Below are 12,462 nucleotides of genomic sequence, written 5' to 3'. Positions count from 1 at the left end.
TCACACAGAGACAAACAGAACATCCAGAATTCATATTTAAATAGTCTTTTTGTGGTTTAATATTCACAGACACTAGACTATATCACGATTTGATTTAAATCGTACTGACCTGCTTTTTATGTAGGCTATATATCAAAGATTTTGCAAATTCCGCGTTACAGTAGATTTTTATGACTGGATTCTGCATTTTCCGCCTCACGGAAATCATAGGGCCCTAAACATTGTCATATCCATTTTCATGCCAAACACTCAGAGATGTCATGCTAATGGCACCTCACTGAGAATGACCAGACTTCACAATGACACCAGCACATTTCTTTCTTTATTCTTTTTTTATAACAAGCATTTTAAGAAACTCAAGAGCGAGGCAAAAAATTACACTTTCAAGCAAGTAAACAGAGATAGTCAACTAAAAATTCACAAAACATCTAAAGCAACAGAAATCAAACATACAATAAATGAATACAAATTAATATAAACAAAAAATATGTAACTTAAAAATAATTACGTCAGGACATGTCAAAGAGTAGTTACGTTTAGGGATAGCTCAATCAAAAAAATGTATTCTGTCATAATTTATTCACCCTCAAGTCGTTCCATACTTTTGCTCATATTTTTAAAACAAATGTATTATACTAAACAAATGTTGAGTATTTTTGACACTCTCTCATCATTTTTATCCACATAACCAAAATTTCAAGTATCAAGTACATAAAGACATTGCTCAACCATACTTGATAACGGAGAACAAAACTTATTGTTTTTTTGCGCGTCAAGCAAGCATGTTTGAGCTTCCATCTTTACCCTATTTGATGAGTTCTATGTATGTCGGTTGATCAATGTTTATGACAATAAAAGCATAAAATAAATCTGATTGTGTCTCTTCAGAAGACTTAAATTATAAAAGACTGATTGGATTACTTTTACAATGTCTTTATGTAGCTGGAAATTTTGGTAGCGTGTGCATGTTGTACTTTCAATGGATGGATAAAATGAAGAGAAAATATTAAAATTATCTTAATTTGCACTCCGAAAAAGAACAAACGTCTTATGGGTTTGAAACGACATGAGGGTGAGGCTGATAAGCCACCATTCAAAAATATAAACCAAAAAAAAACTGCCATTGCTAAATCTCAACGTTTCATTTCAGGGATTACATTTGAGCTTAAAGTGGATTATATTTTACATGACTACCAGTGTAACAATGTCAGGAACACTGTTCAACACAACACTGTTAAAAACAACAATGAAATATATCATAGCCTGATGATTTCTGATTTTCAATTGAACCAACATACTGATCAAACATCAATTGGCCACAAAGTGACTTTAATAACTAAACAAGTTCTTGTTTCATATCTGTTGCGATAAACATTGTTCTAGTAAGGAAATTACAAAACTCTTGGTGTTCCTTAAGGAAGGTGTGCCCTGGAGCACTAGTTCCTCATTCAACCTATTAGCACATTAACTTCTCCTTCAGTGCCTCAAGTGGCTTTAATGTCGAGGATCTAAATCTGATTCTGCTGAGAAAGCATACTATGAGCCATGACTAAATACTTTGGAAAATATCAAACTCCAATTAAAAAGCAAACCCAGATGCTTGATCCTTTTCATGTGTCGTGCTGGAAACATGAGCAATGACTTCCATGTGTTCATCAAAGGAAAGTAACAACAAGGTGGGCTGGAACAGGATAAATGTTTAGTTTACTTCAGCCCAGCGCTTGTGCTCAACTTCCTCAAAGAAGGTTAATGGCAAACTTTCAGATAACTTATTTACAAATGGTCCATTAATACTACCTGTAGGGAATCAATAAACCGTTTATAAAAAGTTTTGTCAATCAATCCTAGCTGTTTGTAGATATGTATAAATCTACAATTTACATTGAGTTGCCACAGCGCACATCCCAAAGTCAAGTGAGGTCAAAAAACATGGTGTAGGCCTAAACCTTTACCAAGGGGTCCACTGCTGTACTACTGGGGGTCTGCCAATTATTATATCACAAACTATTGAAAAAAAAATAAAATACAAATGAAACAAAAATAAATTAGGCTAAGTTACCCAAGCCAAAGTAAAAGCTAAACTGCAGCAAAATCAGTGCTGTTTTAGTATATATATATATATATATATATATATATATATATATATACCATATATAATTTTTTTATTTAGGCTATTTTTTCTCTTTGTATTTTTATTGTGTAAAGGGCCTTGAAAAGCTGCTTTAAAGGCGCTATATAAAATAACGTTTTTTTATTCTATAAAATATATATATTATATATATATATATTCATTTTAGTTTAATTTTTAGTAATTGTTAAAAAAATTAAATAAAGAAATGCTAGATACCATATAAGGATTAACAACATTTGCATATCATAGAAACATTTTTAGCTGGTGAAATATTGTTTTGGTTGCCGACAATTCATTTCAAATCAAAAACACTTCACAAGAGCATAAGTCTCGCATACAGTCAATCAGTACCACAGAATTTGATTTCAGACATTTATCACTTGCGATGACATGAAGTGGAGAATGTTAGGATTTTAGTGTCCACACAGAGCTTCCCGTATGAAGTTACACCTGCTGTGTATGACTCACGAGTTGTCTGAAGACTGCAGATCTATTAGGTTGTTCACGCTCATTCAAGAGTTCCAGTTTCACCGAGAGAGTCAAAGACATGATGCAGAAACTTGCAATCTGTTTAACCTTTCTGACATGCAGATGATTAGATCATCAACAGACCCTTCCTCCTGGGCCTGCAGTATCTGACACTGAAGTGCTCAACATGTAAACCTCACTGTCTCTTACCTTAAACATCAAGTACTGATCTACACTCATCACAGCACAATGTTTACAGACAATATTATACTGTAAGTTAGCATGCTAAGTTACTAGCCTACTGCAAGTATCCAATATTTCGCGATATACAAGTAATTTAAAGCTCAGCCAAGAATAGTTCAACTATATCGCGTTAATGTTTTTGTTTTCGCGTGTATATCACGAAATTACAGTCACGTGTCAATGGCTCAATTCTCGCATCATCAAACAGGCTATCATAAAAACTCCAGCGCTACACATTAAATCATTTACTGTCAAAAGATGTCGCTTCTTACCCTGTTCCCTATAGCTGCGTCTAGCTTGCTTGTCGTAGCCCCTTGATTTAATGCTCCATAACTGTCCCTGATGTGGTCACCCATGTATCCAAGGATTGATTCTGTTTTTCTTTGGGACTTCTTTTTTTTTTTTTTTGAGGAAGTAAGATGGCCGCTGCTGGTATGTTAGTCTGAACCTGAACTCAGTCAGTGACGCAAAACAGAGGTGTGAGAGCCAGTCACCATCAGTGGGCGCTATTGTTATATGTATATGAATGTATTATAATACAAATATGTTAATTTACATAATATTAGTTAAAGTTACAGTTAACCCCCAAAATTATTAAACTTTTCTTGTATAGAAATAGTGAGTTGATATGAAAGTAGTCAAAGACAAAGACGAGTAAATGGCAGAATTGGACTATACCTAAGGGCGCTTTCACACTAGCACTTTTGGTGCGCACCCGGGTTCGAATGACGTCAGAGTTCGGTTCGTTTGGATGATGTGAACGCTGTCTTCCGAACTCGGGTGCGCACCCGCGAACCGTACTCGAGTCCGATTAAAAAGGTGGTCTGGGGTACGGTTCATGTGAACTCAGGTACGGTTCGCTGCTGATATGAACGCAATCGAACCAAACCGCGGAAGTGAACCGCTATTGATGACCTATAATGTGTCTTCGGCGGACAGCCCGCTGTCTTTGAAACGTTTTCAGAATTTTTGCGGCACACAGACGCAAGTGTGTTTCTGTATGTCTATGTTGAAAACAAAACCAAAGGTTAAAAAAAAAGAAGAACCGAGCTTGTCAACCGAGCAAGTCTATCCATTTGGGCGCCTTTTCATTCGCGGTTACCAAGCAACACCATTACGCCAGCTGCAGCCTGATGACGCAAACGTACCGCGGTTCGGATAGAAATAATATAATGTGAACACAGTCCATTGGGGGCAGGGGGAGGGGGGAGCAATCGAACTCGGGTTCGGAACAGGCAATCGAACCAAGTGTGAAAGCGCCCTTAAGTTACATGTTGACTACACAGAAATAATTGCAGAAATACTTTATTTTAAAATTTTCTAAGTGTGGAAATATGTAGAAACTTCCCTCCAGCCAATGCCAAAATTGTCTAGTTATCTACAGTACACACCTAAAACTACATTCTACATCACAAATCATTACAAAATTACAATTGAAAATTTAAATATTCAGGAATACAATAATTCATTCACTGCTTCTTTTACAACAATTTCATAATAAATATGAATATAAAACCCCTTTGACAAGTCACAATTACCAAACTTGAGAATACAGAGCAAAATACTTTTCTTTTCTTTTTTTACGATGTCTACTTGCTCTTCTGAACAGGCACCACATTTGTGGAATTGTGCAGAAATTCATAAAGCTGCCTGGCATTGCTGCTACTACCCAATACCTCACTGAGCCTTTCCTGGCTAAATGTTATAAGATCAGCCAGGCAGGAAGCGTGCTTTATAAGGCTCTTGAAATTTTTTACATTGACTCCAGGCATACGAAGCAAGAAGTCGTAAGGTCCGGGATTGTACAGGTCTGCTGCCTCCGTCACGGTCTCCGACTCCGCCGTAATGGCCTGAGCTGCAGCGGCGTCGGGCTCTGGGCGGCCGTTTTTGAGCTCCTGAAACAGCTCTGCTGTCACATAGGGAGACGGGCACCAGAGCAGCCTCAAGCGAGGGAAATGGAGGGTGAGGAGGGTCAGTTTGGAGGTGACGTCGCTGGCAGAGATCTCCTGACGAAAGTCACTGCGGGCCACAAGGGAGAAAGGCTTTGCGGGGTCAAACTCGATAAGCAGCACAGGGCGACGATAGAATCGAGACATTGAGAGGCATTGTGTGTAGAGACGCCCACTCTGCAGGGAACCAATGAGGTCACTGACACTTTTGCGCTCTACGCAGATCTCAGAAGTCAATATGTAGTCGCCGACCTCTAAGGTGACCGGTTCAATGTCGAGACCACGTCGATGCAGAAGGGAAGGCAGCTCACTGCGGAACTCTCTCATGTCAACTATGATTCGATGAGGCTCTTTAACCTCTTCACGACCCCCTAATTAAAGAAAAAAAAATGTTTGCAAAAGGTATTCAACTTCAAGCATGCACAATTGTTATTCTGGCAGGAACCAATAATCTGATAATAACATTAACGTTTTGGCCCATAACCGATAAATGGTTGAGATTCCAATTCTATTACAATTCTCTTCTATTTTGTCTAAATTAAAGGGGCCATGAACGGCATTTTTAAAAAATTATTTTATAATGTTTCCTGAGGTGCACTTATAATGTTAGTATGATTTGTACATCAAAAATGGTCATAATTTAGAAATAAAAGGCAATTTTCAACCCTGATTTTAGCCCTCTGATTTGAACGCTATGTTGAAAGGGGTGTGTATGCTGTGAGACGTCAATGTGAATGCCCACTGCTGTGATTGGCTAACATCTTTGCATATGAAATAAGTATTACATGTGGAACTCTCTCGAAAACATTTTTGGCGAGAGTTTTTTTCAGTGCACTATTACATTATAATGTGACAAAATGTATAGTATAATGTATTGTGTGAATATTTCAGGTTGAATGGTGGAGGTTTACCTGCTTTGCGGGTGTTGGTGGCGGCACTGGCGGGTTCCTGACTGCGGACTAGATCTAGATTGGTGTTCTCTCTACCTTCTCTCTCTTCTGGCACAACCATACTGGCTTTTTCCCTATTTTAAAGAGAAAAAAAGCAGCTTTTAAAATGAGTGGTGTCACAAAAAATACGAATGGCATTGAACTCTCAATTTCTCAGAAAACAGGATGTATTCAGCTAACCTTATGAGGTGCTCAAATGCTTGTTTTTCTTTGCTCAAGACTGTAAGATACCTCTGTTCTTCTGTCGAGCCTCCATATATAAGAAAATACACACTAAGAGGAAAAAAAGAATTCAAGTTAAATATTTATTTATATTTATATAAATAGCACATATTTTTATATAATTGATTTATATAAATAAATCAGTTAAATTATTAATATATATATATATATATATATATATATATATATATATATATATATATATATATATATATATATATCTTAATTATTAATATATATAAGTTCAAAAGATTGGGGAAAGTATCTTTTTTTTTGTAAGAAATTAATACTTTTTTAAATTTATATTCCTCAAGGATGCATTAAATTGATCAAAAGTGACAGTAAAGACATTTATAATGTTGCAGAATATTAATTTGCTCCATGCCAATATACACACCGGAGAGGTTTTCCTGGCCTGCAAGCTTTATAAATCTCCAGCTGCCGCACAAAACTGAGTTCAGCATCATACAAAACAACAAACATTGGGTCAACCTCATGCAACACCCGCGTCAAACTGTAGGGGTCGCTGCAACCCTTCAGTGGGTGAATGACAGTCAGAGGCTCTTTAAGAATTCCATAGTAGTCATCCGAAGAGAGATCGAGAAGAATCTCTTCTTCTTCCTCTTCCTCCTCCACCTCTTCAGCCAGTCCTCCTTCATCTTCACTGTTTCCAATCAGGTCCTTTTCAGCTCTAGCTTCCTGCCCCTCCATCTGAGAGACTCTTGACGGTCTCTCGATCTTTGTTGGTCTCTTTGAGTTGGCTCTGGGTTTTTTCGGCCGCCCATTCTTCCCCTTGCTCTTAGTGCAGTCCTTCTTGGGCCAGCCTTTGTCAAGCTTCAATAGATCAGGACGAGGATCTTCTTTCCCAATGGTGCGCGAGTAAAGGCGATTCAGTAGGTGTTCTGCTCCTTTTTGGATATATTCCTTCAGCTGAGCACATGTTCGGTCATCACTGGCACATATCAACACACGGCCTGATGTACAGAGAACAAATTTGACTTAGGCCCTGTTTACACCTGGTATTAAGATGCAATTTGGTCGATCGGATCACAAGGATATGAGGGAGACACATTCCTAATTACACCTGATGTCTCTTCTTGTCCACTTTCAACCACTTCTGTCCTGATTTCTTTGAGGGGAGGGTCTATGGGTGGGTAAATGTATGTAGAAAAACATATGGAGAGCAGCAGCTTTCGTTTCTGCTCTGAAAGCCGCAAGACCACACCGAACTCTGTGAGTGCGTGTTAGAAATCAGGAATGGTGAGAGAACATTGTGCTTGGTATGTTTTTCGTCTTCAAACTAAACTTGGGTCTTCAGCCGAGAAAGTTTAAATCCCGTCTGGCTTGCGCGCTTCCCATAATGTTTACGCATTAGGTCTTTTGTTGCTGTTCGAACGCATTCGACCACATGAGCGTCTACACTATGAAAACAATCCGGTCGAAATCCTCTGGGAGTGGTTGAAAGTGGACAAGCTCAAAACGCTTTAGACCCCGTTTACACTGGAACCAAAATGCATCTTAATAGCAGGTGTATGCAAAGCCTTGTTGCTTTGCATACGAATGCTAGTCATGAAACGCTTTACTGTTAAATGATTTTACCTGGTTCACGCTCAGAGCTGCTGTTTTCTTTCTCAATCTCCTGTAGCACCTCTGTTAGCGCTTCCCACTTTGGATTTCTCTCAAGGACTAGCTCTCTTTTTGGAGGGGCTAGTTTTATACACAAATAGAAAAGAAGATACAAACATGTGTGTTTAAAAATGGAAATATGTAAACACCTTTTAAAAGAAACATTATACATCAAACATGTTGTACCTAGGGCACTTAGTTTCTGGTCAGTCTCTCCAACTTTCAGTTTCTTCTTTGATTCCTGAATGCGATACACACGGCTGCGAGCATTTACAAACATTGATGTGCTTGAGTCAAGGAATAACCAGCCTGATTCAGAATAGAAGAAAAAGAATCAGGTGACTTTTCAGACTATGATTTGCTCCATGTCCGAAGAGTTCAAATAGAGCAACAGATCAGCTGACTGTACCTGAATTACTACCAAAGCTTTTCTGGCTGGTTCTCAAAGACTCCAGCAGATTGAGGAAGGTGACACAGTCATACTGAGTGAGGTAGAGAAGAAGAGTTCTTAAAATCTTCATGTCCTGAACGAGAGACTTGGTCCTGGACCCAAGCTGATGCCACAGTGGGTCAAGGTAATGACGAATTGTCTACATATGGAAAAACATGATTATTGTAATTTAGAATATTTATGTATAGTCATTATTAATATCCAAAGTCATAATTTAAGATGTAAGATCTAAAAGGTATAGAGGCAAAAATGTAAAAATGAAAAGAAAAAAAAATGAATATGAGGATTTCTCACTTTCTCAAAGGAAGTGCCCAGGCTGTTCTCCAGAGAGAGGTCTTCTGCTTCCAGAGTGGGATTGTAGCGCTTCAGCTCTTTCAAGCAGGCATTCATGATGTCCAAAATAGAGCTCTGAATGGCTCTCATCGCTGGAGTCAAAGACACATGCAGCTCCACCACATCCGGCTTGTGTTTGTCTAGCGTTGTGTTTACTGATGCTTGGAATCTAGCAAAGATTTAGAAAACATTCACTTCCAAAAATCAGAGTACTATCTATGAAAAAAACAAAAAATAAAGCCATCATACCTTGGCCAAAGAAAAAGCTTCTTCACAAACAGGTTTCTCATGACTCGCTCGACTTTACAGAAGCCAGAAGAGAAGGATGTGGCCTTGTCCGTAAAGGCCTTGATGAACCCAGTCTTGTTTTTCTGCCGATAAAGTCTTAGAATGAAGGCCTCCTGACAAGACTCAATGATCTTATGGGCGCGATACACCAAGATTCCTGTGCAAATACACAATAATAATATCATTCAGTCCAGAAACACAACTTCTTTATAGTTCAATTGTAATGGAAACAGCTTCATCTTCCCAACAACCTTCCTCTGACCTGTTATGAGGTGAGAAGGAATTCTGTCCGTAAGGAAGTCCACAACTAGGATGCGGCTGGTCACAAAGAGAACTCCTCCTTTAGTGTATACATTATATCTGTCAGCGCTCTGCACATCACTGGTCACAGTCTGGGGAAGATGGCTCACTCCTTCAGCACGGAGCTGCTCTGTAAAATACTCCTTCAACAGGCATACACATTCATCATTATTATTGAATCACTTTAACCCTATAAAGCCTACTGTATCATATATACAGCCCGAGCACCGATGCTGTGAACATATTAAAACTCTAATTTATGGATACTAAGTCATAATTATGAATTAAATTAAATTTAAATTAAATTATAATTAAAATTATTACATAAAAAGGCAAAATTATGAGATAAAGTAAACACTGACATAAAAAGTCAAATACGGGACAATTGGCCACCTTATGTCATAAATTAAGTCAATATGAGATAAAAGTAGAACTTCTGAGATAAAACGTCATAATCTGACATAAAAGCTATAGTTAAAACTATGCCTTTTTATGTCATACTTATGATTTACCAAGCATGATTTGTTTTCTTATTTCTTCTGTTCATTTTAAATATTCTAAATTCAATTTAACCCTATAAAGCCTACTGTACCATATTTAGGCCTGAGCAGGTGGTGTGATCATATTCAAACTTTTTTTTTAGATTTTAAAAACTGTAATTTCATATGTCAGGGTTAAGTAATTTAGTGTTAAGTACAACAATGCCATAATGAAAATGATTAGTGTGTATATTGTAGACTTTTCTAACCTTTATACAACCACTTTTATCACCTTTTAGCTTCTTTACAGGTCACTTATGAATATATAAAACTGCATGCATATATATTTTAAAAAAATTAGCTAAATGTAAAATAGGTATACATATCACACAACTGTTACTTCTTGATTTGCCATGTCAACAGACTCTATCCTCTCTTTCTGTAGATCAGTAGCAGTATAACAGGATAAATCGGCCTGTCGCACCTGTTCAGGAGTGGTTGTGTTTAATAAGAGCACCAGACTGCCCTCCTCTGAATACACCCTCATGAAGTGTAAGAGGATGCGGTCGATCCCGAGTCCCTCAGCTGTGATCAGCAGCCCGTCTGTGCTGAACACACTCACAAACATCTCCGTCTCATACTCCAGCAGCGAACTCGACATCGTTTTAAAACAATGATCTAGAGTTCAAGTACGGAAATAACGTTACTGATTCTATCTGGTATGCTGGATGACATGGAGACATAACGTTACTGCTTGCAGTTCATCTACTGCATTTTAACAGGACGAACCGAGGAATAAACCTACTATTTACTGCTTATATTTTGCCGGTAGTGCGCACAAAAAAGAATTGAGCAAAACGTATTTTGGTTACATTATTTAATATTACTTTACATCACACAAGTTTGACTCGTCCTCGATACGGTTTCAAAATAAAGCGTATTGTGTCACGTGACTTCGCGCTGTTTAGAATGTTGTTTTATAGTAGCGCCACCTGCTGCACTGGAGGTAAAAACAAAAAAAACAAGAAGGATTTTTTTTAGCAGTTATTTCTTGCGTTTAGTGCCCAGTTGTTCAAAAAGTTTAATCTCGATCATGTTTTGCTATCCAGGACCAGGTTATCCATCTTACGTTTGTGCCTATTTTTCAAAGCAAAATAGAGAGTGGATCACTCTTGTTCAGATAACCTATACACTTTTTCAGATTACCAAATCTGGATTACCAGTGGTTTTCCATTTGTATTTTCGATTTCTTTTAAACAATCAGACACCTACAGAGCCACTAAAAGGACATAGGAGAAAATAATATATTTTAATCTCTCGCAAAAGTTTTGAATTCCCACAAGAAATGTTCATTTGCGAAGAACTCAAGTTTTGAGAGTGAATGCAAAGTTTCTTGGGGGAACGCAAAACATTTGCGAGAGAACACAAAAGCAATTTTCCCTTGAACGCAAAAGCATTCAAATAAATTTTCTCTCCCATTTAATATTTTTCCTCCCACCACCATGTCCCTTTAAGGTAATGATACACAGGGCAACTTTTTGAGCAATGTTGCTGGGCAATCTTGCCGAGCGATTGTTGCTTGGGCACTTTCCCATTGAAAATGGGCAATACATTTCTATCTGGATAATTTAGATCAGTCGTGGGCCCTGTGTCTCATCTGGTTGCCCGTTGACAGCAACATTGCCCAGCAACATTGCTCAAAAAGTTGCCCTGTGTATCATCACCTTAGAGTTTCATATGACCCGCAACAAAAACAAACAAAGGCTACATTCAATAAGGGATGCAGTTGTTAGAAACTACTTTTGACTAGATCATATCTGAATATTGTGCTAATGTAGTTTATATAGCCTACAGAATACATAATTATTAATGATTAAATTATCAATTAATGATTAAAAACACTATAAATATTTGTTGTTTGATATTGATAGCTGCCTGTTTGGGTAATTATTTTATGGGGCCAAAATAAAAAAATGTCAGTTTACTGTACTGAAAGGCTTAGCCTAATGTCTACTAATACATTATTACTTTAATAGTTAAACTAATCAAAATAAAATACAAAATATTTTAAAATATACATATTCATGAATGAAAAAAATTACATCACATTTCTGTCACTGAAATCCATCCTTCTGCTGGGATTAGGATAATCCTGTTTTTTTATTTATAATTATTATCAAAGGGATCCCAATCATCTTACTAAAAAGTTTTGAACAACACAAACTGACAATTTGATCCCGATCAAAGATTGGATTTTGTGATCTAATCCAATTTTCAGAATCCTTTTTTTCTTTTGAACAATCCATTTTCAGGATTTGATCCAATCCTATAGCCGAATCTATTTATTTTATTTTATTTATTTATAAAGGGACAATGTACAATTTTTAACATAAATGTTTCCATTTCATGCATTGTACAAGAGTTAGCCAAAGCCTAATTTTCACCCTAAATCCCCAAGGACCCCCAAATCCGATCAGATTATTTTTTGAACAACTGGGTCCATGTCATTAAAAATGAAAGCAAGTTAATATCCCATGTTTTAGAAATTGTTTTGAACTTAATTAGGCCTATTTATTTATTATGGAGGCTGAACTTCATAGAAAGTGCTTATGGCTTCCTGCTTGGAATTTTTATTTTTATTTTTTACTCCTAAAGTACTGTTATGAATGCAAGCAGGGTTAAACTTCTTGCCACACCTGCCAATACCGGCCAAAAATATGTTTTACCAGCCATGACACACTATCAGGCAGTTATGACACCAAAAGTTTAGAAAATTCACAATCCTTCATTTCAATTTGATACCACAGCTAAAACTATTAGCCTAACTAATATACATTTAATAGCCAACATTTTTAAAGACAAGTAAACAGTCAGTAATAAAATAAGAACAAAATCAAATTACAAGCAAAAGCACACATCAATACAATACAACAAAGAACAAATGAAACAAATAGTGCTCTTCAGGAAGGTTTACTTTTCAGGTACCAGAATTATATAAAGTAGGCTAATCTAATAAATAATA

At 37.0% G+C, this 12,462-nt stretch overlaps 2 protein-coding genes across 2 annotated transcripts in view; both read right to left on the bottom strand.

The window, feature by feature from the left end:
- mrtfba (myocardin related transcription factor Ba) overlaps nt 1–3,250 on the bottom strand; it is a 29,157-nt gene extending 25,907 nt beyond the window's left edge. Inside the window, exon 1 of the mRNA XM_084134890.1 lies at nt 3,115–3,250. The gene's annotated coding sequence lies outside the window, so the exon portion shown is untranslated. The remainder of the gene's footprint in view (nt 1–3,114) is intronic.
- Nucleotides 3,251–4,131: 881 nt separating this feature from the next.
- ercc4 (excision repair cross-complementation group 4) lies at nt 4,132–10,406 on the bottom strand. Its single transcript, XM_084134891.1, has 11 exons — nt 9,925–10,406; nt 8,924–9,104; nt 8,623–8,818; nt 8,335–8,542; nt 7,999–8,179; nt 7,776–7,898; nt 7,563–7,670; nt 6,361–6,937; nt 5,922–6,014; nt 5,703–5,815; nt 4,132–5,162 (listed from the first exon to the last, which is right to left on the bottom strand). Exons 1-11 carry the CDS (start codon nt 10,099–10,101, stop codon nt 4,432–4,434), a joined length of 2,688 nt encoding a protein of 895 aa, XP_083991017.1. The 5' UTR covers nt 10,102–10,406; the 3' UTR covers nt 4,132–4,431.
- Nucleotides 10,407–12,462: the final 2,056 nt, after the last annotated feature.

This window comes from Abramis brama (genome assembly GCF_963993115.1).
Source record: "Abramis brama genome assembly, chromosome: 14".
Classification (NCBI taxonomy): Eukaryota; Metazoa; Chordata; class Actinopteri; order Cypriniformes; family Leuciscidae; genus Abramis; species Abramis brama.
The sequence above is the reverse complement of the archived record's forward strand: the minus strand, read 5'-3'. Positions and strand labels throughout refer to the sequence as shown.

Bases quoted from the DNA above. Each gene is read 5' to 3' on its own strand.
- ercc4 (XM_084134891.1), bottom strand. From the start codon at position 10,101: ATGTCGAGTTCGCTGCTGGAGTATGAGACGGAGATGTTTGTGAGTGTG. The intron at 7,899-7,998 runs GTACAGTCAGCT...ATTCTGAATCAG, and splicing joins AAGCTTTGGTAGTAATTCAG to GCTGGTTATTCCTTGACTCA. The intron at 7,671-7,775 runs GTACAACATGTT...GTATAAAACTAG, and splicing joins CCAGAAACTAAGTGCCCTAG to CCCCTCCAAAAAGAGAGCTA.